Here is a 27,371-nt window from a genome sequence, read left to right as displayed (position 1 = left end):
CCGTTCATAGTCGAGGCAGATGCCTCAGAAATAGCCCTAGGGGCAGTGTTGTCTCAAAAAGAAGAATCAACAGGCACCCTTCACCCGATTGCCTACATGTCCAGAAAGCTCAGTTCCGCAGAAGTAAACTACACCATCGCCGAAAAGGAGCTGCTCGCTATACTAGATGCCTTTATGGAATGGCGACACTGGTTAATGGGGGCTCGTCACCAGATCACAGTTTATACAGATCATCGAAATCTACAGTTCCTACGGGCCGCGAGACACCTGTCCCCCAGGCAATTGCGGTGGATGATGTTCTTCGAAGAGTTCCGTTTTGTGGTTACCTTTAGGCCTGGTACCAACAACAGAAAGGCGGATGCGCTTACAAGGAGAGAGAATCTCTTAATACCAGCGGAGAAACCAGTTCGGTCAATCATTGAACCTGCAAAAGTCATAGGGGTAACTCATACCGACGACTTTTTGTCTCGTGTCAGGAGGGGAGTACAAACCTGTGTGTGGCGCACATGGCTCAGACATCATCCGGAATGGAAACCAAAACACTGCGTTCCAATGAGAGGAAAACAGGTCCTGGTGCCCACAGAAGTTTTACGCAGAACAGTGTTCTCTTGGTGCCACGAGGTTCCGTGTGCTGGTCACATGGGTTTTGTCAAGACCTTGGAGAAAACCCAGAGGCAGTTCTGGTGGCCTTCCATCAGACCTGATGTGCGCCGTTGGGTGGCGGAGTGTGTCACATGTAGTCAAATGAAAACGAACAGACAAAGACCTCAAGGAATGTTACTACCTCTGCCCACTCCGGAGAATCCGTGGGAGAGGTTCTCAGTCGACTTCATTGTGGGGCTTCCGAAAGACCAAGGCAAAACCGCCGTAATCGTGGTAGTGGACTTTTTGACCAAAATGGGCCACTTCATTCCTTGTGCCCAAGTACCCAGAGCAGGACAATTGGCTCAGCTACTCCTGGTGACCATAGTAAGACTGCATGGGCTTCCCCGTGACATCGTGTCCGATCGAGGGGCACAGTTCACTGCGAGATTTTGGAAAACCTGGTGTAAGGCATTACACATCACTTCGTCTGTGTCCACCAGTTTCCATCCGCAGACGGACGGACAGACGGAGAGACTGAACCAATCCTTAAAACAGTATCTACGATGCTATGTGCAAGAAAGCAGCGATTCATGGGTTGCTTGGTTGTGGGTGGCAGAAATAGCCTATAACAGCACTCAACATGCATCCACTCAACACACGCCTTTCTTTTGCTCCTATGGGCACCATCCCAGGTTCACACCTATGCTGTTGCCGTCTGATAATGTGAAGCTGCCAGAGGTGAGGGAAAGGTTGTTGAGGGTGCGCAAAACTCTTTTGAGCACACGCAAAAACCTTGAGAAGGCCAAAGCCAGTTATAAACTCCAAGCCAACAAGCACCGGAGACCCAATCCAGTGTATAGAAAGGGTGATTTGGTATGGTTGTCCACCAAGCACATTAAGTTCAAGAAGCACAGCGTGTTTAACCCTCGGTTCATAGGTCCTTACCGGGTGGTGGGGCATGTGAATCCAGTAGCCGTGCGTCTGCGTTTGCCTGCGCAGCTTCGCATACATCCTGTGTTCCACGTTTCCCTCTTGAAACCCTCCAGAAGTCCAATTCGTAAGTCCCCGTTGCCTATCTGGGTGATGCAGGATAAGGAATATGAGGTGAGGTGCATCCGGGACTCTAGATGAGTGAAGGGTCGCTTGCAATACCTACTCTCCTGGAAGGGGTTTGGTCTGGAGGAGGATTCCTGGGAACCGGCGAACGCTGTTCGAGCTCCCCGGTTGGTGGCCCGGTTTCACCGTTTGTTTCCTGGAAAACCGGGGGGTGGTGGGGCCCCTTTGTGAAGGGGGGTGTACTGTCAGGTTCCAAGCCGCCGAACACTCATGGGCCGCCAAAAGGATCAGAAACTACAATTCCCGGCATGCCGCGCTGACGTCGCGTACCAAACGTGAGCTGCGCACGCATGCCAGGAAATAAAGGTCATTTTCAAACGGTGGTGAGACGCCGATAATTCCGTTTTGCGGTGGCGTTTCCAGAGTCCTTGTTTGGAGGCGGTAAGAGGTGTCTGGTGATTCCTAGTCCTCCAGAATCGTGAGTAATCCGAATACGTTGGGGTGTGTGGCGTTGGTAGTTTCGATCCCAACAACGCACCCACAACCTGGTCTGTTGTTTAGAGTGGCACTCGGAGCAGTGTTACTCGGAGGCTCCGTATCTTCGTGTGCAGTTACAGACTTTAGTGGCTGCACGTTTGTTCTCAGGGAAATAGACCTGTTAATGTATATAGTGTAAATACGTGTAAGCCTGCACTGTGGCGATAGGACTCAACTGGAGCTTTTTCTGAGCCTCGCCTTCTCAAGCCCTCGCAGAGTGCTATCTAGCAGAACTTCCTAGGGCGCAGGCTATTGAAGACCCATTACAGAGTGAGCTTATCTCTGAGAACCACATGGGAAGTGGTTAACACACTGTTTCTTACGGAGGTTATTCTGAAGAGTGCAGTGTCCATTATTGTTTGCTTATCTCGTTCTAACAGGAGACAGGAGGGGTATTGGAAAAGTCAAAAGGGAACTGTGAGGCCGCCCATTGATAGAGACTAACGCATTATTTGGGGTATGTGTCGTGATCTCTGTTTTGAACAACAACCGACAATCCAGTACTTGGAGCAGAGGGAGTTGAATCGTGTTTGTTTTGTTTTCACAGTTGGGCCCAGTTCTTCAAACCACAAAAATCCCCTGTCTCCATTGGATTTGATCATTGTGTATTTTTCTTTACAGGTATTGACTGGTGAAACGTGGGGAGGTGTTGGGTTAAGGGATTATAGAGTACATTGTTGTAGTATAGGGAAATAGGGTGCTTTAATATCTTGTTCTTTGTTGTTGCAGATCTCCCTCCCCGCTGTCCCCTTCCTTTCCCGCGCCCTGCTGCACTCTCTTAGTTGTTCAGTGTTTAACTATTGGACTCTGAGGTCGTTCGGTAGGGCCGGGATCGGACTCTCATCACAGCCCCGAGGAAGTTGGAGTCGAGCCTGATACCTGTGTTCACAGGGTGGCCACTCCTAGGGCACAAGGGAGATTCTCTTCAGTCTTCTGAGCAGCAGAATGTCGAAGTCCAGTCGTCTTCTTAGTTTCAAGTTGATTCAGGATGATCTGCTGTGCAATGGCACTGCTCCCACTCTTATTCCCAATCTGAGGGGTGGATCACCTACTAGGCCCCTCCTCTGGGAGGAACCAGGAAGGGGGGCGGTTACACCCCCTTTCCTTTGTCCAGTTCCGCGCCAAGCCTGGGTCTAGAAAGTCCCAGGACCGGTTTGGACTGGCCTATGCACGGGGACACCTTGTGTGCCCCGGGCATGTGTGATTCTATTCAGCCCTGTCCTACCCAATACACAAAACCCTGTCTGGGGTGGTGCTCGCACCTCCCAAGGCAGGAAACCCTTTGTCCAGGCCACCATCTGCCGAGTTTCGGTCAGCAGCAGGAGGCCAGACTCGTGTCTGTGGTGGCAGCATCCATTTTGTGATGCTGAGGCTCTGGTTAACTTTAACCGGGGTTAAGGCTACGCACATGTCGTGTCCCTCTAGAAGGGTGGAATGCTATCCCCGTCGCCAGAACTGTCGAGGGGATAGTATTCCAATTCGTATGACACCTTACTCGACATGTTTTGATAAAGCCAAACCAAAGATAGCATTTAACCGCGAGGATTATAATGCACTTAAGAGTATATGGTATGGCAATATCCCGGAACAGCTTAGGGAGTGGTTCCCGACAGCTGCAGACAGGCTCAGCTCATGCTAGAGCACCATCTCACATATTTCCAAGCACTCTGCCTCCAGGATTGATGAGGCCTTCCATAGGAGTGGCTGATAGGAACATATGTGTCCAGTTTAGGGTTAGGCACAGACATACTGTACCTAAGTAAGAGGTGATTACACCAACTTACCCCAGCTGAGTGATCAGCCAGTTGTGTCAAATATGGAGGCCAGGCCAGGGGTGGCACAATACATGCTGCAGCCCCTGGTAAGCCTTGGAAACACCTACGCCCTGGGTACCTAGGGTACACTGTTACAGGGGCCAATAAGGTGAACCAGTTCCAATTCGTAATGCACCTAAAGTGCATTGGCAGTAATTTAGAGAGAGAACAGCAGGCTGTGGGTCTGATTAGCAGGCCCACAGCCACATTAAGTCATAAACCAGTGAAGCAAAAAGCAAAAATTTGGGGTGACCATAGGATAGCAGACCCTACTCTCCTACATAACCCCCCCCCCCCAAATGCAGGGACATTAGACTAACCTTGACCAGTTGTGTCTTCATGTTCTAAGTGGAAGTACCTGGAGAGACCATCTGCGTTGCCATGGTCAGTCCCTGGGCGGTGCTCCACTGTAAAGTCCATCCCCTGTAGGGAAATGGACCACCTGAGTAGTTTGGGGTTTTCACCCTTCATCTGATTAAGCCATAAGAAGGGCTTATGGTCGGTCTGAATCTTGAAGTGAGTGCCAAACAAGTATGGTCTCAACTTCTTCAGGGCCCACACCACAGCAAAGGCCTCCCTCTCTATAGCTGACCAACGTTTCTCTCTGGGGGTCAGCCTTCTGCTAATAAAAGCAATGGGCTGGTCCTGGCCATCTACATTAAGCTGTGAAAGCACTGCTCCCACTCCCAACTCAGAAACATCTGTTTGGACAATGAACTTTCTTGAGTAGTCAGGACTCTTCAGGATAGGTGCAGAGCACATGGCCTTCTTCAGGTCATCAAATGCCTTTTGACAGTTTTCTGTCCACTGAACCTTTTTGGGCATCTTCTTAGATGTCAGATCATTAAGAGGAGTCACAATGGACCCATAGTTCTTAACAAACTTCCTGTAGTACCCAGTCAGGCCCAAGAAAGCTCTGGCCTGAGTCTGGGTAGTTGGAGGGGACCAGTCCTTGATGGTCTGGATCTTACTCTCCAGTGGTTGAACTTGGCCTCCACCTACAAGGTGGCCCAGGTATACAACCTTGCTCTGCCCTATCTGGCACTTTGTTGCCTTGATAGTGAGGCCTGCCTTCTGCAGAGCCTCAAGCACTTCCTTCAGGTGGACCAGGTGATCCTCCCAGGTGGAGCTAAAGACAGCAATATCATCCAGATAAGCTGCGCAAAAGTCATGCAACCCAGTAAGGACTTGATTCACCAACCTTTGGAAGGTGGCAGGTGCATTTTTCAAACCAAAGGGCATCACCACAAATTGATAATGCCCACTAGGGGTAGAAAATGCTGTCTTGGCTTTAGACTCCTCAGCTAACCTGATTAAGCATGGGCGAATTTTGCGGATCTCGCGTTCGCGGATTTAGCGGATTTGCGAACTCGCAATCCGCAAAATCCGCGAATTCTCGCGAATTTGCGGATTTTTTTTTTATGTTCGCACGGGTTTCTGCAAGTTCGCGAGGGTTTTGTACAATTTCGCAAATTGCGAAATTGTACAAAACGCGTGCGAACTTGCAGCAACCCGTGCGAACACGAAGAGAAAGAAGCTCCTGGTCACAGGAACAGCACGGGGATTGCGCTCATGAAAGTCAAGGATGCAAAGGCCTCTACCCAGCATCACAGCTGATTTTCCACGGTAGATTTGGGAAGAGGCACACCTGTCCAGCCTCGAAGACGCTCATGATTGTTTTTGGGCTAATGAATGAGTCACTGAATTTGAGCATTAACTAGTTCGAGCGACCATGATTTGCGGATTTTGTGGTGGGGGGGGGGGGGTGCTTCCATGCGAGTTCACATGCCTCTTGTATGTATAAAAGGTCAGAGAAAGATCGGTTCAGCAGATGAAGAAAAAGAAGCTCCTGGTCACAGGAACAGCACGGGTATTGCGCTCGTGAAAGTCAAGGATGCAAAGGCCTCTATCCAGCATCACAGCTGATTTTCCGCGGTACATTTGGGAAGAGGCACATGATTGTTTTTGGGCTAATGAATGAGTCACTGAATTTGAGCATTAACTAGTTCGAGCGACCATGTGTGTGTTACTATGCAATCGCCCTGAAGGGCGCAGGGGTCCCTTGAGTGACCTGTAAGGCTGTGCTGCCCTGTAACTATTTTACAATGGCGCCAGCAAGCTGCCAGCGCCGTTGTAAAATAGTTACAAAGTTAGCTTGCAGAGGAAGCAACTGCTTCGTTTTATCTAGTGGTTCCTGTGCAAGCTAACTTTGTAACTATTTTACAACGGCGCTGGCAGCTTGCTGGCGCCATTGTAAAATAGTTAAATGAGTGTGGGTTCAACTTTTGAACCCGTTACGTTCGCAGATTTTTTTTTGCGGATTTTGCGGGAAATCCGCAAAATTCGCGGATTGCGGATTTCCCGAAAATCCGCAAAATCCGCGAGCGTAACGGATTTCACGCTCATGCTTAAACCTGATTTGCCAGTAGCCAGCTATCAAGTCAAATGTGCTCAAATATTTGGCAGAAGCCAACTTGTCAATGAGCTCATCATAGGGTGTGCATCTGTCCTGGTGACAGCATTGAGTCCTCTGTAATCGACACAGAACCTCATCTCTCTCTTGCCATCTTTGGTGTGAGGTTTGGGGACCAGAACCACTGGGCTAGCCCAGGGGCTCTCTGAAGGCTCAATAACACCTAATTCCAGCATCTTTTGCACCTCAGTCTTTATACAGTCCCTGACGTGGTCAGGTGCCTGTAAATCTTGCTCTTTACAGGAAGACTGCCACCAGTGTCCACCACATGTGTACACCAGTTAGTCTGACTGGTTGTCAATGAGAACATATGCCTGTATGCCTGTAGAACTTGTCTGCAGTCATGTTGCTGATGTTCAGTGAGGCTGCCACCTAAGGCCACACCATCAACTGAGCCATCCTCAGGGTTCTGAGTGAGCAGGTCTGGGAGAGGGTCACTCTCTTCCTCCTGTCCCTCATCTGTAGCCATGAGCAAGCCCATGTCTTCCCTGTTGACATATGCCTTCAATCTGTTAACATGGAGCACCCTGTGGGGGCTCCTGGGAGTTCCTAGGTCCACCAAGTAGGTAACCTCTCCCTTCTTCTCCAGAATTGTATGGGGTCCAGACCATTTGTCTTGGAGTGCTGCTGGGGCCACTGGCTCCAACACCCATACCTTCTGCCCAGGCTGAAATTCAACAAGGACAGCCTTTTGGTCATGCCAAGCTTTCTGTAATTCTTGGCTAGCCTCAAGGTTTTTGGATGCCTTTTCCATGTACTCTGCCATCCTGGAGCGGAGACCAAGTACATAGTCCACTATGTCTTGCTTAGGCTTTTTGAGAGGTAACTCCCATCCTTCCTTCACCAGACACAGGGGTCCTCTTACAGGGTGCCCAAACAACAATTCAAAGGGGCTGAAGCCAACCCCCTTTTGAGGGACCTCTCTGTAAGCAAACAAAAGGCAGGGCAGTAGGATGTCCCATTTTCGCCTGAGCTTTTCAGGTAATCCTTTAATCATGCCCTTTAGGGTCTTGTTAAATCTCTCAACAAGCCCATTACATTGTGGATGATAAGGAGTGGTGAACTTGTAGTTGACACCACATTCCTTCCACATAGCTGTCAAATATCCTGACATGAAGTTGGCATCTCTATCAGATATTACCTCCTTAGGAAACCCCACTCTGGAGAAAACTCCAAGTAAGGCCCTGGCCACAACAGGAGCTGTTGTGGTCCTAAGTGGAATTGCCTCTGGGTACCTGGTGGCATGATCCACTACCACCAGTATGAATCTGTGCCCAGATGCTGTAGGGGGATCCATTGGACCTACAATATCAATCCCCACTCTTTCAAAGGGAACCCCCACCACAGGTAGTGGTATTAGGGGGGCCTTTGTTGTTCCACCTGCTTTACCACTGGCTTGGCAGGTTTCACAGGAGCGACAAAACTCCTTGGTGTCTTCAGACATGTGGGGCCAGTGAAAGTGAGGGACAAGCCTGTCCCAGGTCTTATTCTGGCCTAAGTGTCCTGCTAGAGGAATATCATGGGCTAAGGTGAGAAGGAAACCCCTAAATTGCAGAGGTATAACCAACCTCCTGGTTGCACCAGGCTTGGGGTCTCTACCCTCTGTGTAAAGGAGTCCTTCATCCCAATAAACTTTATGGGCACCTTGAGCATTCCCAGCAGCCTCAGCAGCAGCCTGCTGTCTGAGGGGTTCAAGAGAAGGACAGGTTAACTGAGCCTGCCCCAAGTCTGCCCTAGAAGGTCCCCCTGTCCCCAGAAACTCAACCTGATCAGGTTCCAGTTCTTCAGAGACAGTTCCTTCAGGGGTCTCAAGACCAGCTTCCTGTGAAGCTTGATCCTCACTTGTAGGCAGTTGGGAAGGCACATCCTTAACCCTCCTGTTCTTCTTCTTGGAAGGTGCTTGGTCCATTGTTCCAGGATCCAAGACCTGAGGTTCAGAGAGGCACTTTTTGGCCTGTGACCTGGTCACAGCAAGGACATGTGATGATATCCCTAACATCTCTGCATGAGTCCTGTACTCAACTTCTGACCATAGAGAGTTCTCCAGGTCATTGCCCAACAAACATTCTACTGGGAGATCAGCACTAACCACAACTCTTTTTAGGCCAGTTACCCCTCCTCAGGAAAAGTTAACAAGTGCCACACTATGTGTAGTAGGGACATTGCTGGCATTGGCCACCAGGTAATTATCACCTGGCATGTATTGTCCAGGGTCCACAAAGTTAGGTGTCACCATAGTGACACTGGCACATGTGTCCCTGTAAGCTTGAGCCACTTTGTTATTAATCAAAGGCGTCTGTCTGTATTTGCCCAGGTTACTGGGGCTTATGTCAGGGGTCAAATCTATGTCCCCTTCACAAATCAGAACAGCCTGAGTAAGGGTTCTGACTAGGTCAGAATCTCCTTCAGTTCCCAAGGTGATACCCACTACCCCCTTGGTTTGTGGACCAGCACTGCTAGCTGTACTAGTGGGTGCAGATGCCTTAGGGGCTGCAGTGCTGGGGGCTCCACCCTTTTTACACTCACTTGTCCAGTGAGAGGTGTTTTTACAAGTTTTACACCAGGGTTTCTTCTGACCTTCTTTCTTCTTCTTCTTGGAAGTTTGGGACCCACCCTCTGTATCATTTTGGGGCCCTGTTGAAGACTTCTGGTCTTTAGCTTTCTGCTCCCCACCCTTCTGGTCTGTTTTCTTCTGGTCACCACCCTGGTTCTGGTTCTGGTTCTTTTGCTTAACTCTGGTTCTTACCCATTTATCTGCCCCCTTTCCCAGTTCTTGGGGAGAGGTCAAATCTGAGTCAACCAAATGTTGATGCAACTGCTGGTTCTGACAATTATTTAAAATGTGTTCTCTCATCAGCAAATTATACAATCCTTCATAGTCTGTAACCTTGCTTCCCAGCAACCATCCCTCCAGAGCCTTAGTGGCACACTCAACAAATTCAGACCAGTCCTGAGTCTGTGTCTTCTGGGTATCTCTGAACATTAACCTGTACTGTTCAGTGGTTAAGCCTAACCCATCAATCAGAGCACTCTTCAGGACCAGGTAGTTTCTAGAATCCCCATCACTAACTGTGAGGAGTCTGTCTCGGCCTCTACCTTCAAAGGAGAGCCACAAGATTGCTGCCCACTGCTCCTGAGGGATCTGCTGTACTCTGCAGGCTCTCTCCATTGCAGTGATCCATTTATGGATATCATCCCCAGCTTTGTAGGGGGCACAATCTTACTCAGGTTTCTGTTATCAAAAGACCTGTCTTTATCCTTGTGGATATTGCTGCCACCAGTGGGTTCTATTACCCCACTCTCTCTAGGCTGTCGTGCTCTAGCAAGTCTCTCTTGGACCAGGGCAACCTATAGTTCTTGCTTCTGGATCCTAAGCTCAGCCTCTCTCATTTTGGCCTCATGTTCCCTTCTCTGAGGGCTAGTCATCTCCCTTCTGGAGTGACCATGAGAGCCTCTAGAAGCATGGGAGTTGTCAGAGACACCTGAGTGAGTCCTTCTCCTCCTAGGCTTCTGGTTAAGTCCACCTGGGGTTCTGAATGGGTTGTTACCAGATTCATTCCCAAGTAGGCTTAAGTTAGCCTGGTTCAGTCTACTGACCAGCACCTGACTATTTCTGTCATCATCTGACTCACTGCTTCCCCCCTCTTCCTCTTCTTCTTCCTCTTCCTCTTCCTCCTCATATACCTGAGGAGCTCCAGTGATGGGGGCTTCCTCATCTACCAGGATGATAGGACCAGGGGTGTCTACAGTGTCATCCTCTGAAGGATGGCCTCCTTCAGCATTCCCTGTGGGGTTTGCCTTAGAGGGCTTTAGAGTCTCAGACTGGTCTAAGAGCTCTCTTAGGTGGTCTGTAATAGGGGAAGGCCCTGTCTTCAGACCCCTTAAGACACAAAGCTGTCTTAATTCCTTAAAGGAAAAAATAGCAAATTTGGATGGTGCCCTTGGAGGGTCACTCTCAACAGGGATGTTCCCAGTGGAACCCTCTGCTCCAGACATTGCTCTAGTGTGGGTGGATGTGTTGCAATCTACCTACACTGGTGTTTACCTACTAAACCTATCTAGTAGTTGTAGCTAGGGTGTGCTACTCCCTTTGCTCTACAACAACTAAGTTCAGTAGAACTTAAGTATACTAGTCTTGTTTTATATGTACCTAGCAGGTACCTGTATGATCTTTCAAATGATAATCTCAAAGATTGTAATGGTAAAACAACAGCAAGCTCAGATCCCAATCCGCTGCTCACCAATGTGAGGAGTTGGCCTGGTATATAATGCTCACTAATTCTTAGTGATCACTTTGTACCATGCCAAGCAACCCTTATGGTGATGGTTGTAATTCAACCTTGTAGACCAGTTATCCTAGTGGTAACGTGGACAAAGCAGTCTTAGGCTAAACTCTGAAAGGCATGTGAAGCCAGCTGTAATACCATACACAACCCCCTTGAATACCAAATGAAAGGGACACCACACAGATATATATTGAAAATATATATTGATTTATTAACTATAAAATCCCCTGGACTCTTTATGAGCACAGAAGCACAAGCGTTAAATCACAAGACAGTTTAAAATACACAAAAGTTGCACAATATGGATGAGCCCTAGGGGCCACCTAAACCATATACTAAGAAAGTGGTATAAGAGATACCAATAGGAAAGGGAACAGGCCTAGGGCCTTGGGAATCGCTGGAGCTATTCGAGACTAGCAGTGACTAAGTCGGGAAAGGCCCGCGGGACTCAGGTGCAGTGTTCAAAGTGCACGCACTTTCCAATGTAAAGTCTATGGTGCATAAAAAGTACAAAGTTAGAGAGTTAGGAACCTTCCGAGTGACCTATGGAGCTGAAACTTAAGACACAGGCCCTTGAGATGTGTACCAGTGCAGGAGTACTGGCGGAGCTGAGTTACCTCACCCACAGGAAGCGGGTGCACAGGGTCGAAGTAGTGTCGGGTTTCGTCACGCTGGTCGATGGTGCTTGGAGCTGAAGATGCTGCAGGCGGCTCGATGTGAAGAGTTCCGGTGGATCCAAGGGTGGATCTGAAGTGGTGAAGACCTGAAAGCAGAGGGGACAATGTTCAAAGTCACTAGCCAGTGACTACCGTGGAACCAGAGTGGAACCAGGCGATGTCGGGTGCAAACAGGCGTTGTCGTGTAGCTTCTCTCTGCAGCCACGTGGACACCGGGGGTCAAGGACGTCCAGGAGTCGGTCACGAGCTGTCCCACGCAGGCTTCTCGCTGTTGGCAGTGTCTGCGACCTGATCGGAGCCAATAGGCCTTGGCTAATACAAGCAACGCAGGAATCAAAAGATGCTTAACACTCGAACCAGCAAGATCAGAGCGAGTGCTCCTTTTCACAGGAGCTTGGGTAGGTCTGGAGCAACCAGACCTGCTGTGTAAATCGTCGGTTTCGTTGCCAAGATGGCCGCTGACCACGTGGCTAGTGGCCGGGATGACGCATCGAGTGGCACAATGCAAAAGGGCCCCACGCAGATCGTGGAGATGCTGGAGGGCTGATCTTCGGTGCAAGGGCTGCTCGGTGGTGGGGGTTCTCAGTCCCCAAAGCACAATGTCGAGGATGCCTCAGAAGCTGCGCAGTCAGCTTTTCGGGTGTCTTCCAAGAGGTCCGGTCCCACGTCACTCGGTGCCTCCACGGGTCCCTTCTCTGCAGGGACTGTGGATCGGGCTCTGAGAGGTCTGGGAGTCTGGTTCTTGTCAGGCTCTGGGCTCGGGCTCCGGCGGGAGGTGGCGGCAAAGCAGACGTCGAGTTGCTGGTTGGTGCCTGTGTTCACAGGGTGGCCACTCCTAGGCCACAAGGGAGATTCTCTTCAGTCTTCTGAGCAGCAGAATGTCGAAGTCCAGTCGTCTTCTTAGTTTCAAGTTGATTCAGGATGATCTGCTGTGCAATGGCACTGCTCCCACTCTTATTCCCAATCTGAGGGGTGGATCACCTACTAGGTCCCTCCTCTGGGAGGAACCAGGAAGGGGGGCGGTTACACCCCCTTTCCTTTGTCCAGTTCCGCGCCAAGCCTGGGTCTGGAAAGTCCCAGGACCGGTTTGGACTGGCCTATGCACGGGGACACCTTGTGTGCCCCGGGCATGTCTGATTCTATTCAGCCCTGTCCTACCCAATACACAAAACCCTGTCTGGGGTGGTGCTCGCACCTCCCAAGACAGGAAACCCTTTGTCCAGGCCACCATCTGCCGAGTTTCGGTCAGCAGCAGGAGGCCAGACTCGTGTCTGTGGTGGCAGCATCCATTTTGTGATGCTGAGGCTCTGGTTAACTTTAACCGGGGTTAAGGCTACGCACATGTCGTGTCCCTCTAGAAGGGTGGAATGCTATCCCCGTCGACAGAACTGTCAAGGGGATAGTATTCCAATTCGTATGACACCTTACTCAACATGTTTTGATAAAGCCAAACCAAAGATAGCATTTAACCGCAAGGATTATAATGCACTTAAGAGTATATGGTATGGCAATATCCCGGAACAGCTTAGGGAGTGGTTCCTGACAGCTGCAGACAGGCTCAGCTCATGCTAGAGCACCATCTCACATATTTCCAAGCACTCTGCCTCCAGGATTGATGAGGCCTTCCATAGGAGTGGCTGATAGGAACATATGTGTCCAGTTTAGGGTTAGGCACAGACATACTATACCTAAGTAAGAGGTGATTACACCAACTTACCCCAGCTGAGTGATCAGCCAGTTGTGTCAAATATGGAGGCCAGGCCAGGGGTGGCACAATACATGCTGCAGCCCCTGGTAGGCCTTGGAAACACCTATGCCCTGGGTACCTAGGGTACACTGTTACAGGGGCCAATAAGGTGAACCAGTTCCAATTCGTAATGCACCTAAAGTGCATTGGCAGTAATTTAGAGAGAGAACAGCAGGCTGTGGGTCTGATTAGCAGGCCCACAGCCACATTAAGTCATAAACCAGTGAAGCAAAAAGCAAAAATTTGGGGTGACCATAGGATAGCAGACCCTACTCTCCTACACCGTGTTCTCTATCCATTCCAATTGCTCAAGACCATCTTAAGGATTACCTAAATAGATACCATTGGCTCGGTCTACCTGGAGAAGAAGAGGGCAAGGAAGCCTTTAGACTTGAGAGGAGGCCCATGAAGGAGAAATGCCTTTTAAGGTCCTAAGAGAGCAGAATTATCATTTAACACATATGGCAAAGTGCGAGGCAGAGTGACGAAAACTGCTATCTGACTCATCCCTCTATATGCGTGGGACCCTACGAGAATTGGCTAAGACCTGCATAGGTCTTATGAAATAATTGGGATTTCAAAAAAGAAATAACGCAATTCTTTTTTAATGAGTGTTAGTCTATAGAGCTTTAATGTATTTACACTTTATGTGAAAACGGTTTAGAAATAAAATACAAACTTGGATTGGCTGAAAGTAGAAAAAGCCATTGACATCGCTGGCCAGTGAATCCATTATGGATGTCCTTGGTTTATCATGGTGAAAGATGGATGGTGAGGATTGTATACCCAGCGAGTGGAAGTGTTTTGCCTCCATTTGTGTTGTTGTGGGGGGTGGAGATACAGACACTGGAGTGAGGAGGATGGTAACAGGGCTACCTTTATATATTCTGGAATTGCTGTTGCTGATTAGTTTTTCCTGAACCTACAAACCTACCTAGGAGGAGACACTGCCCATTAGGAGAAGCTTAGTGTGGTTCCTGGATCTGGGGTGACCAGAAGGCTACTGAAGGACGTTTAGCTGGTCCTGACCCAATGACTGTGTGGTCCTCTAGTCTCCAGTGGCAGCTCCCGATACGAGCTGCACAGAGAAATATTCACCACTTTGTCTCCATAGAAGTTCCCCACCTCCATCGGCCTCCATCGCTCCTGCAGTGCACCAGCCTCCGCCTGCATTGGCCTCTTGAACCGCAACAACCAGAGGTTTGCCTCTTCCTGCTGTGGCCTCCCGGGCCACACTCAAATACTCCAGGGCCACACTCAAATACTCCTGGGCCACACTCAAATACTCCTGGGCCACAACTCAAATACTCCTGGGCCACACTCAAATACTCCAGGGCCACACTCACATACTCCCGGGCCACACTCACATACTCCCGGGCCACACTCAAATACTCCAGGGCCACACTCACATACTCCCGGGCCACACTCACATACTCCAGGGTCACACTCAAATACTCCTGGGCCACACTCACATACTCCCGGGCCACACTCAAATACTCCAGGGCCACACTCAAATACTCCTGGGCCACACTCAAATACTCCAGGGCCACACTCACATACTCCAGGGTCACACTCTAATACTCCAGGGCCACACTCAAATACTCCTGGGCCACACTCAAATTCTCCCAGGACACACTCAAATACTCCAGGGCCACACTCAAATACTCCTGGGCCACACTCAAATTCTCCCAGGACACACTCAAATACTCCTGGGCCACACTCAAATTCTCCCGGGCCACACGAATTAAAACCGGCCATTCACCTGCATCGGCCTAAAGGGCCTCAACTGCAAAAATGTGGACCTTCCTACAACAGCCTCCAGGACCGCAACTTCTAGTGTCGAACATCTACATGTGCTGTCCCCAGTGCTTAATGTGTAAAATAATGAGTGTACCCAAATATCTGCTCAGAAGCCCGTGTCCGATGCAATTAAATGTTGGTGCCCCGTACACCGCATTTCATTCGATATTGTATGGGATATACAACCCTGTAACTAAACCCCCTTTTGTAACGTGTAATATTTCGGAATGCTGTGCAATTTAAAGTATTTAAAAAACAAAAAAGATGAGCCCTTGACCGAATAATAGTTTGGTTGGTCTTGAGTTCTTCTGATCTCTTGTCCCCCACACTACCCGCCTGAGAAGTCTGTAACTGCTCATACCCCCCACCCCCACCAACCCACACTGTGAGTCAAGTTCAGAAAGGGTAATACTTGGCCCGGTGTGCACAGCCATAGTCGAACTGACCTCAAGTCGCCAGTGGTGAATGTCTTCAGCCACCACAGTTCGGGTCCAGTAGCCGCTTTGTGCCCAGTGGTCGTGCAAATGTGGACAACATGATAGCTAAACAAGTACTGGAATAAGTACTCAGGAAGGCACTGCAATGGGAGTATTCATACTCACTGCTCCGTTCCTAGGTCAGTTCCCCTATCACAACACCTGCACTGCACGCACACCAGACCCGCGGGTATCACAGTCTGTGGAACAGCAAGAGTATCATTGGTCCACGGGTAAGCAAGGATTATGGCCTCCCCTCTGGTAGCAAAAAACTTCCAGAATTCCAGAACAGTGGGCCCTGACACACAGGGACCCGGTGCCACTGCACCAGCTGCACAATTTATAGCTACGCTCTTAACCACAGTTTGTCTCTTTTTACCAAGGTTCACCAAGCCCTGCAGCTGATTTACATTTGTTTTAAAGTTTACATTTCTTCCAAAGCGGAGCTACTTTGTATCAATGTTCACATGAACTCCTTGAGACTCTTTGTATCCATGCTTACATTTGCACAGAGACTGTGATGAGTTGTGACAATATTCACTGTTCCTTCCTGGGCTGAGTAACTTTGTATCAGTGCCACATTTCTTATTCAGGGTGGTTTCTTTTTATCAAGATTCACACTTCCTGAAAGTCTGAGTCACTTCACATAAGTGCTCACATTTCTGAGTTACTTTGTTATAAATGTTCAGATCTCTTCACCGGGTTAACTTTTTTGTAACAAGCTCCAAGCATTAATGGCAGCCTTTACATTTACAAAGCTCAGTTATTTTGTATCTGTTCTTGTCCTAATTTAAACTTGAGTTAACCATAGAAGGCTGATAACTGCAGGCTGGGGCTGAACGTCACAGCCTAGCTAATAAGCTTCCAACATGCTTTTTTATGATATTAACCCGAATTTGTACTAAGTTTTAAATGTGTCTATAAAATATCTCCATGGCAACAGGGACTATCAGGCATCGGCCCTCTCTCTGGTTGGACTCTCCACCACCCCAGTTCTTTTCCTAGCGCTCTGATGTCATTGTGAGCTTTCATGCAGCGCTGTACAAAACTCCCCAATAAGTAATTAAATATGTGAACTTATATATTTTCATTAGTTCTTTATTTACCCCATTTATCCATGGACTCCTCTCCTCTGACCGTAGAAGATTATTTACACACATTTGTTGGAATTCAACACGAACACTGAAAGACTTTTTTATTTTGTTTTATATATTGCGAACTAGACCCAAAGGTATCAAAGCGCTTTACACAAGTACCAGTTGTGCTAAAGATGGACACATTCATGTGTTTCTTTTTGTTAGGTACGGTGAGATTATCACAGGATGTTGAGCTTCCCTGCCGAGACCCGAATCCGGTACCCCAGCCTCTTCGAGGTCGACCGCTCTAGCCATTAGACCACATCCTCTAGGCTTCCTGAAGATCAGTAGAGAAGACAGCATTGCTCTTAAACAGAGCCGATGGTTTCAGGTGTGGCCCACCAGTACTCTTTAGTGGGGACCTGCATTTATTTTTCCTCATCAGACTTTGACCCAGAGCAAGAGAAAAAAACACAAAAGACCAAAAGTCGGAAGAAGGATCAAGAGAAAGACAAAAGAAAGTGCAAAATGGGGAAATCAGGTATGCAAAAGCACCTTCCAGAATGAGCCAAATGGGCAGGGATGTCTGGTGGTGCATGGAAGCAGCACAAGGAGGAATTAAGACTAACCACCCTTGGTTTTTAATACCCCGATAGTTAGTAATTCAAGCAGTGGGCTTCTGTATCCATTCCATTTGCTTAAGATCATATTCAGGATTACCTAATAGATAGCATTGACTAGGTCTACATGTTCACGAGTCAACAAGGAGCACAGTGCTCCGAAACGCGTAGAGTTTTCCTTGCAGGGGCAGCCTAAGGCATGTGCAAGTTGTGCACCTGCACAGGGCCACCAAACCCCAGGGGCCACCACGCCAATATATATCCTTAATATAATAATCCTCTGAGGATGGATACATATTTGCGTGGCGGCCCCTGGCAGGGATTTGGCAGCCTTGTTCCACTTCCAAACAACCTGACCCCCCCACCCCCCTTCCCCTCTTCACTGGCCTCCGCGCTCTGCCCCGCCCGGACCCCCTCTTCCGGGGCCCCTACCTACGCTCCCTGCCCAGGGCCGCCATGAGCCTAGAGCCGCCCCTGGTCCTTGCCACAATAAACACGCTTGAAATGCTTTTTGGGCTGTGGTGTGTTTTTGTTAGAAAGAACATGTTGCACGTTTTGGTTGGATATGTATATATCCATACTAATAATATAAAGAGAGAGACCAAACCGTTGAGGCGGGCAAGCTCCAGAACCACAGCACCAACCGGAACACCGCATGCAGCATTGGAAAGGTGAGGAAAAGCAGATGGACATAGGCTATACACCAGCGCAACATATACTTAGGAAGGGACAAAGCCCGTTGTGGGACAAAGTAGTCCGTTGGAAGTAGCACCAGCTCTGAGGTGGGCGTGTGCATTGTGGTGAGCGTGTGTGTTCTGTAAAGTGTGAGACGCCGCCTGAGAATAGCGTTCTGAGAATAGCGTTCTATTGCAGCACTTACGCCCCCTGAAAATAGCATCCTGTGATTAGCATTCTATCGCAGCATTGTAAAAGTGTGCCAATAGCGTAATATCGTTCTATCACAGCATGGTAGCACCAGCTTTGAGGTGGGCGTGTGCATTGTGGTGGGCGTGTGCGTTCTGTAAAGCGTGAGATGCCGCCTGAGAATAGCGTTCTATTGCAGCATTGGAAAACCGTGAGAATAGCATTCTAGCGTCTTAGTGCACCAGGTGTGTGGCGTCTCAGTGCACCACGCCGTGTTTCAGAACTGCGTTAATGTACGAGGGCACACGGGCACATTGTGCAGGCCAGGGCGGCTGTGGCGCGACAAGGACAGAGAACCTCAGAGCACATGCTCACCTCCTGCGCAAAGGACTGAGAACTTCACCGCGGGCACACACGCTGAACGTCGGCTCCTTGATCAGCGGATGCACAGGCACATGAGCATCGCTGGGGCGCTATTGCACATATAACACACAATTTTGGGGCACGCACAGCATCAAGGTGCCGCTTTTGGACACTGTGAGGCAACAGGGACTTGACAGCAGCCACACACGCTGAACCTTGGCGCCGTCATCCGCGGATGCAGAGGAACATATCGCTGGGGCGCTTTCGGGAACTGGCTGGACAAACGGAGACACATGTTCTGCTGCAACGTACCCCCAGCATTAGCCTGTCTGCAAGGATCAACAACACAGGTAAAAAACATTTTCTACATTTACGAAAGAAAGCGTGTTAGTATTGAGAACAACAACATCATTTAGGACCTACTGAGCCTACAGCTTTAACTACTGCTTGCTCCAAAACTAACTTTACTTCTGGGGACACGGACTTTTCTGCCATATATGTACATAGTCAGTACCACGCAGGTTCTGATTAAGGTATGCCACAGGGAGCCACTTTCCAGGGATTGTGATTGGCCGCAGAGGGGGAGGCAATGAATCAACAACATCTTTTCGGCCACGCATTCTTTTATATACCCGAACAACGTCGGGACGGGCAGCTAGTATATATAAATATATATATATATATATATATATATATATATATATATATATATATATATATATATATATATATATATACACAAAAACAGATCACTTCACTAGAAAGTAACCAGAGGACACAGCGGGGATATCAGCAAAGTCTATTTATTGACAACAGATATGGCATGACGCGTTTCGGCAAAGTTTGTCTTTCTCAAATGCCATAGATACCGGAAATGTGTCTCCTCCCTCTTTTTGAATATGTTGCAGTACTCCCATTGGTGAAAGTCTTGTCCTGTAGCTCTAGATGATGAACTGCAGTTCCCAGCAGGCAACAACACTGGGTAAGTATCTCCTATGGGTCATGAAAGGAATCACAGTGACCACTGTTTATAGATCCCAATAAAATATTTGTCATGGACTTAGCCTGGGTCACCAGATGCCCGGCCACATTCCAAGACGGACGCAGAGCTGTGAATCGCTGATACAATGACCGCGTTTCTCCGTGAAGTCACATCCTGCGCATCGCAGCAGTCCCTTGCATGACTTGGTCACGGCGGTCAAGAGGCTCTCCACTATTTCAGGCCAAATGATTCCTCTGACAACTTGCAGGGCGGGTCCTCCTATCGTGCCACTGGTATATATATGTGATCAAGGGCACTTGTTGCCCGAAACGCGTCATGCGAGGAGTGAGAGGAAAGGAGAAATAAAAACGTACCTGCTATTTCAAGCTGCCTGGTGGTCCATTGATTCCATGTTCGCCGAAAGGAGGTGCAGGAAGTAATTCTATATATATACATATATATATTACCCAAACTTTGCCCTGCAAACAAGTCCACACTCCAACACAGGTAGGTTGCACTGCAAATTTTATTTGGATAAAGTGAGCATTTTAGTCCAGGATTCTCCCTTTTAATCTGCCTGACGCGTTTCAGAGATAACAGTCCCCTTTTTCAAAGGCGATGTGAAGTCACAACTTCTTTCTTCCACAAATCCGTCTTCACTCTAATTGATTTTCAAGCCTCCTGTGCGCTCATGCACAGCTTTCACTTCCTTCGTTAATTAAGCCCTGGTGTGTTCGTGCAAGGCATTCCGGTATTTGTGGTCTTTAAAATATTTATTCTCCTCCAGTGGGTTTGTGTGCAGAGTGGACTTCATTATTTTAAAAACAAGAGCAGCCCTCCAGTGGGCTTTAGGACTGAAAGTCCCGCTTTCATCAAATTCAAATACCTGCATTGCCTTCGTCGATCCAGAACAGTTCAAAACCCGGTCCCTTCATTGATGGGCGGTGCGTCGACTTCACGGCTGGACCTGCCGTGTGAAATGTTACCCAAACTTTGCCCTGCAAACAAGTCTGCACCCCAATATCTATATAAATGTTAAAAATCTCAACAAGAGTGACTTTTCTTTCAAACAGCATTAAATGACACCACCCACTGGAGGGAAGTAAAATGTAACACATCCCTTTGGAACTACAGGCTCCCCAATGCAATTCATGACAGGAAGTGACTTTGAAACGAGAATACCATCAGAGGAAATGAAATCAAAATGAAACATCGGACTGTAGGAGACAAACGGCGTGTTTTGGTGCAATGGCTTACCTTTGATAAAGTTCCATGGAGAACGAAACGCGTCAGGACAATGCCACATGCTGTTTAAATCCATCATTAAAAATCGGCAAAAAACAAGTTTAGTGTGCGGCTCAGTTTCTTTCCAGAAGGAGAGTAGTTGTGAATATATATATATATATATATAGATAGATATATTGTCCGCCGCGTCTGGTCGTCTTTCTTGTGAATAAAGACCCTTGATTAAGAATCCCAAGGAGTCGGTGCCTGTTTTTCGGAAGTGTTTGAACACAGGATTGGGTTCATAGATATATATACATAGATAGATAGATAGATAGATAGATAGATAGATAGATAGATAGATAGATAGATAGATATACACAAACACACACACCCTACAGGACTACTGGAAGGTGTCACAATGGTTGCATGATGTTATCAATGATGTCATTTAACATGTCATGAGTGATGTAATATGGGGTTCAAAGCAGTGCATGTCATGGGCACAAGATATGTTTTGCTCAGTAAATTATGACTGGAGACTTTCTGTGTTTTTTCTGGTTTTTATATGCTTATTTTCATATTATTGCAACCCCTAACTATGATGCCACATTAACCTTTGTTCTTTCTGTGAATTTCAGTTTTTTTCAATCATATTCACCCAAATCCCCCACTGAGTATAGATGTTTGTTGTTCATGCCTTGAGGTTGGCCAGTGGGCCAGACCTGTGGCCAGGCCCTAAGCCCAAGCTCCTGCGGAATGCCAATGTCATGCCTGTGACCAGGCTATTTGGACAGCCCCACAAGGACGGCCAACCCTATGCCACATAAAATGTTCGGCCCCTCACTGAGTGTGGTTGGGCGCCCCATATAGGAGTCCAATTCCCCACTATGCACAGCGGTTGGTATGAGGGAGGGCTTGGCTCATGGCTAAGCCCTACACCCAACCCCCAGCAGGAGGCCAACCACCAACAGACCCCACCCCACATCTTTCTTGTATGTTTACTTTCTTTGAATTTTAGGGTTTTTTTTGCGTTACCAAGGTTCCACACCCAAAGGCCCACCTATAGTACCACAACATGGTAAAAGCTTCACTTATTGAAGCTAGTGTGTTCTCACAGCCCAGCCGGACTAGGAACCAAAACTGGCCTTGGCAAAGTCCTCCTTCTGGGAGGTTGGGGGTGTGGCTGAGCTCTTTGCCAGGGCCGGTTTTGGATGATTTTGTTACAGGGCCGATATTGCAGCTATGCTGCAAAAACATCCCTGTAACAAAAACGGCCACCAGGGGTACAAAACCGGCCCCCACCCTGGCTGCCCACCGGGGAAATGCCCGGTGCCCACTGCGGCCAGTCCGGCCCTGCTCACAGTACCATATCTCCCTTGGGAGTCACAGGGCACAATAAGGGGTCTGCGCTGGGCCTCATGGGAGTTCCACAGGATATGCCAAACACATTTTTTTTTGGGGCCACAGTAGTGTTTCCTTTTGCGCTCCTGCAGAAGTGCCAAGTGATTAAGGTACCGCTACCGGGCTGACTTATATGTTTTCCAAACTTCTGCTTCTGGACATGGAACAGAGTCATAAAAATGCTATGGAGCCACAACATTAGTCTTCATGTTGTTGCCAGTCAGTCAGATCACTTGGTCTTGTGGGATCGGTCCCTCTGGACTGAACTAACCAACAGAAATTAAGCTCTCTTGCCCGATCAGATCACTCTGTTTTCTAAATTAGGGTTCCACAAGATTCCCACTGGATGAATAGTCCAGATATCACTGTAGTTTAATCCCTTCATAACAACCCAGAATGCCTCTTTACATGTACATTTATCAAAAACAGTTGAATGGATTTACACACAAGAATGAAAACCATCCTCTCTGTGTAAAGCTCAATCTCTGTGCCAGTGATTCTATTCAGCCATTTTTTTCTGTTTCACTTCCTAAAATTTTCTATGAAAATTAATATGGGAAATTTATGTTTTCAGAATGTTCAATTATCCCTACCCCAGCTCGACAGATGACCCTGAAGTTTTCCCAGAAAGAGATGAGGTGGATGAACTTTTTCTGGGAAAGTTTGTGGAAGATTCATAACACAGCAACAACGTTATTAGCAAAACATTAAAAGCTGTTCCTATGGAAACTCTGACCTAACAGTACTCTCGTAACTTTACACTTATAAATCTTGATGTAGGAAGCTCCACTGCAAGATTACAGGGGGCGGAGACACGGAAGTTTACAATTGAGTATAAATCCACACTTGTAAATTGTAAATAGTAAGAAAGCGCAGAGTTGCATCTATGTTTAGATGTAGCTAAGTGCGTAAGTATGAAGATATATATTAACATTTGAGAGTAGGCCTCATAATGATTTAAATTTTGGTCGATGCTCCTCATTTTTTCAACAATTACTTGGTTGCAGCACAACCGCCAACATGTTTCGACCCTTCCAAAGACTTTATCATGGCAGAAAATGTTGTAATGAAGAACCTTAGTCATAGCTGCAGTGTTAACTAGTACATCACCAGTGGTTTTTGGGATAGTTGTGATGTATCCAGCGTCTCTCTCTTCCTTGTGGTAATGTAGTAAAGCCCTGTGGTTAATACTAAAAAATGTGGAGTGATCGAAGTGCTAACGTAAGTATATTGTCGTTAATAAATGGCCATGAATAATCAGGTGAAATTGGCAGGGCTGCTGGAATAAATATATTGGGAGTCACTGAGGTTTATGATAGGGCCTCGTTTAACAGGTATTTAATGGGAAGCTATACTAACTTGCCCTAATGATTTCACCCTGAGCATTCATGACCATTTATTAACATCAGTATCAACTTCAGCCCCTCATTACAAGTTAGGTGGCATTATTGATGTAATTCCCACATACGGCAAAGAATATTACCCTGGAGTAAGGTATCTACCACATGTGGTAAATACCTCCTATTTTGACTTTTTAACTTGAAAATCAAGCGTAACATGCGGTAACAGTATTTAACACACCAAATTCCACATGTTTTACCTTTCTTACCAGCCTTTTCCCCTGATAGATCTCACCAGTTTTGACCTGCTGAACCTTTTTCAGGGGAAAACTGTTAGGGGTGGGATAATTGTCACACAACTCATAATTCTGAATTTAGCTCTGCATTTGTAATCGGGCCATAGTTACTGAGTATGTCTGACGCTAATCAGTCATAGAGAGATCCCTGTTTACACACTCACGTATGGACTTGCTATACTTTCATACCCGTCTGTCTAAGCATTCAACCATCAACAGGAAAGACTAGTTCAATACACTATATTAGCAAGAGGTTATTTTCCACACTAAAATTTGAACGTTCACAATCTTTAATAAAAGCATATACAAAAGAAGATTTGCACAAAATGACAGGTTAAAATTTCAAAGAGCAATCTTTAAAAAAAGTAAAATAAAACAAGTGTTCATAACAATTCATTACATATATAAGCAAGTTTAAATTAAATTTAAAACAAAGAAGTCATGAAAAAACAAATATCACAGGCAGATATATCATTGAATCACAAATAGTAAAAGAAAACAAACAACCCCCTACACACACTGTGGCTTGCTGATATCTTTGCCACTACTAATTTCTGGATCCAAAGGTCCTTAGTTAATGTAAAAGTGACGTCAACAGTACTATTTATGTATGTGTATCAATTGCTCACTGGACCATATTTGGATTCTATATAGGAAAAAATGCGTCGACGCGTTTTGGTGCAGAAAACATTAGATACTATAGCACCTTCTTCAGGACTGCCGTCTTTGGGGTCACTGGCTTCAATTAATATTGCTTAACACCCTTTCATGTAGATGTAAGACAGAGCACCCCTATGGGTGTTTTTTTGATCTCCGAACCTGGCTTCTAATCTGAGGTGTAGTTCATCCTCTTCACGATTGTTGAGCTGAAAGATGGGAGACCTCTTCTATCCCTTATAGGTCTGTGTGGGTGCTTCCACTCCTTTTAGCCACCTATGTGGATATCTTAAAAGTTTATAAAACCTTTCATGAACGGGCATATATCTGCGTGATTCCGTCGATGAACTGGATATGCTCTCTTACGTTCGGGATTAGCGTTTCTGCCTCGTTCTTTCTTTGGAATGCGAAAGAACGAGGCAGAAACGCCAATCCCGAACGTAAGAGAACATATCCAGTTCATCGACGGAATCACGCAGATATATGCCCGTTCAAGAAAGGTTTTATAAACTTTTAAGATATCCACATAGGTGGCTAAAAGGACTGTAAGCACCCACACAGATCTATAAGGGATAGAAGAGGTCTCCCATCTTTCAGCTCAACAATCGTGAAGAGGATGAACTGCACCTCAGATTAGAAGCCAGGTTCGGAGATCAAAAAAACGCCCATAAGGGTGCTCTGTCTTACATCTACATGAAAGGGTGTTAGGCAATATTCATTGAAGCCGGTGACCCCAAAGACGGCAGTCCTGAAGAAGGTGCTACAGTATCTAATGTTTTCTGCACCGAAACGCGTCAACACATTTTTCCTATATAGATTCCAAGTAGGGTCCAGTGAGCAATTGATACACATACATAAATGGTACTGTTGACGTCACTTTTACATTAACTAAGGGCCTTTGGATCCAGAAATTAGTAGTGGCAAAGATATCAGCAAGCCACAGTGTGTGTAGGGGGTTGTTTGTTTTGTTTTACTATTTGTGATTCAATGATATATCTGCCTGTGATATTTGTTTTTTCATGACTTCTTTGTTTTAAATTTAATTTAAACTTGCTTATATATGTAATGAATTGTTATGAACACTTGTTTTTATTTTACTTTTTCAAAGATTGCTCTTTGAAATTTAAACCTGTCATTTTGTGCAAATCTTATTTTGTATATGCTTTTATTAAAGATTGTGAACGTTCAAATTTTAGTGTGGAAATTAACCTCTTGCTAATATAGTGTATTGAACTAGTCTTTCCTTTGATGGTTGAATGCTTAGACAGACGGGTATGAAAGTATAGCAAGTCCATACGTGAGTGTGTACCCAGGAATCTCTCTTTGACTGATTGTCACTGTACCCTGTTCCCTGGAGATAGTGGGGTAATCTCTCTCTAGATACCTATCTCTGACCCTAAACCTAGCCAAATTATTGTGCATGCTTAAGGGTAGGATTTAAAAAAGGGCGATAACATTAAAATGCATTGAATAGCAGTAATATTGCCATTTGTGGTTCTCATCGGCAGGTAGTAGCATGACCATTCTCAATGACCAGTAATAAGATAAAGAACAATTGCATTAGTATTTCAGATCTAAATGTTGGGTGTGAGGGTGTGTATGTAGATAAACACACATAGCAGAGGCTTGACCAATCTGAGTTTTTTAGGGGATTTTAATTTTGCCTCATACAAAACATTATTTCTGTTCTAAATCAAGAAACATATCTTTTTTTTACAGAGGATAAAAAACACTAAACGTCCCCAAAAACATATTTTAAAGGCATTTTATGAGACAAAGCCTAAAAACACAGAATTTTCCAAAACAGAAATTATCCATTCTGATAGCTTATTTTTATCAAAACATTTCTAATGGGGAAAACCCACACAAGAGTTTTACATTCTGCATCTTCTTATTGAAGTGAATAAATATTGCATTTCACATATTATTTGCAAGAGACTCATCTTGAAAACAAAAATCAATGTTTTGTCACTACTAAAAACTTCAGACAGGGCTCGAATCTGAGGGTTTGTACCGGAATTGTTACTGTATGTTTACCTGATAATGCATAAAGTAATTTATCCGTTGCTCCTCAATAATGTTTTCACCAACTAGGCTTTGTATTCACTCTGTCACCTTCAGGTGATGAGAAGATACCGTTTCCAAGGATACTGGACTGGAATCCGCGGCAATGGAGTCGGATGTGACTTATGTTGATTTGAAATTCAACTCTGATGTGGAGCGAACAGCTAAGCCAAAATCAGGTAAAGGGTACGATGACGGAATGCAGAAGCTTACCGGCCTGTGGGTAAGCTTCAGAGTAGGTTTTTGTATGTGAAACAGAGAACAAGTATAGAAATATTACTTCATTGTGAGCAGTGCTGGTGTTTGTGAGTGTGTGATGCTGTGTGTGTATGTCAGTGTGTGTGTGTGTGAAGGAGAAAGAGAGAGATAGAGAGAGAGAAGGATAGATGATGTGTAGGTGGTTGTGTTAAGAATGTGATTGTGTGTGCTGATATAGAAGATGGCCTTATTTAGAGTTTAGCAGACAGGTAACACTGTCAAAAGTTGGCAACTATCCCTTCTGACACATTACAATTGCTGAACATCCACTACATTTGTGATGGAGTAGACCTTCTGCCAGACTTGAAATAAGACCTCAAGGGCCAGATGTAGGTAAATCCGATTCACCGACTTTTAAATACCGAGTCATACCGATTCGGTATTTAAAAGTCGGTAAATTGGAAGGAGGCAGATGTAGGTAAAAAATTACCGAATCTGTCAGAGTCGGTATTTACAGATTCTGTAAATACCGATTCTGTATTTCCCATTGATTCCTATGGGCCTTGAAGCCCATAGGAATCAATGTGAAATACAGATTCGGTATTTACAGAATCGGTAAATACCGAATCCTGCAAGGGTGCAGGGGGTGTCACTTTGACACCCTCTAGCACCCCAATTCTGGACTTGTGTGCAATGTGGCACACAGACATGCCCTAAGGGCATGTCTGTGTGTCACAGTGCACAGGTGTGCATGCACAGATGTGCATGCACACCTGAATTCGGTATTTTACCACCCAATAGGATTGGGTGGTAAAATACCGATTTTTAAGGG

General features: G+C 46.5%; 1 protein-coding gene across 1 annotated transcript in view; it reads left to right on the top strand.

Moving 5' to 3' along the window:
• The window catches only part of LOC147673378 (C-type lectin domain family 4 member E-like), a 103,340-nt gene that overhangs the window by 18,143 nt on the left and 57,826 nt on the right, over positions 1–27,371 (top strand). The window contains exon 2 of the mRNA XM_086947233.1: positions 26,399–26,520. Coding sequence (XP_086803359.1) covers positions 26,448–26,520 — 73 coding nt within the window. The 5' untranslated portion in view covers positions 26,399–26,447. The remainder of the gene's footprint in view (positions 1–26,398; positions 26,521–27,371) is intronic.

This window comes from Lissotriton vulgaris, chromosome 12, assembly GCF_964263255.1.
Source record: "Lissotriton vulgaris chromosome 12, aLisVul1.2, whole genome shotgun sequence".
In the NCBI taxonomy this organism is placed as follows: Eukaryota; Metazoa; Chordata; class Amphibia; order Caudata; family Salamandridae; genus Lissotriton; species Lissotriton vulgaris.
The sequence above is the reverse complement of the archived record's forward strand: the minus strand, read 5'-3'. Positions and strand labels throughout refer to the sequence as shown.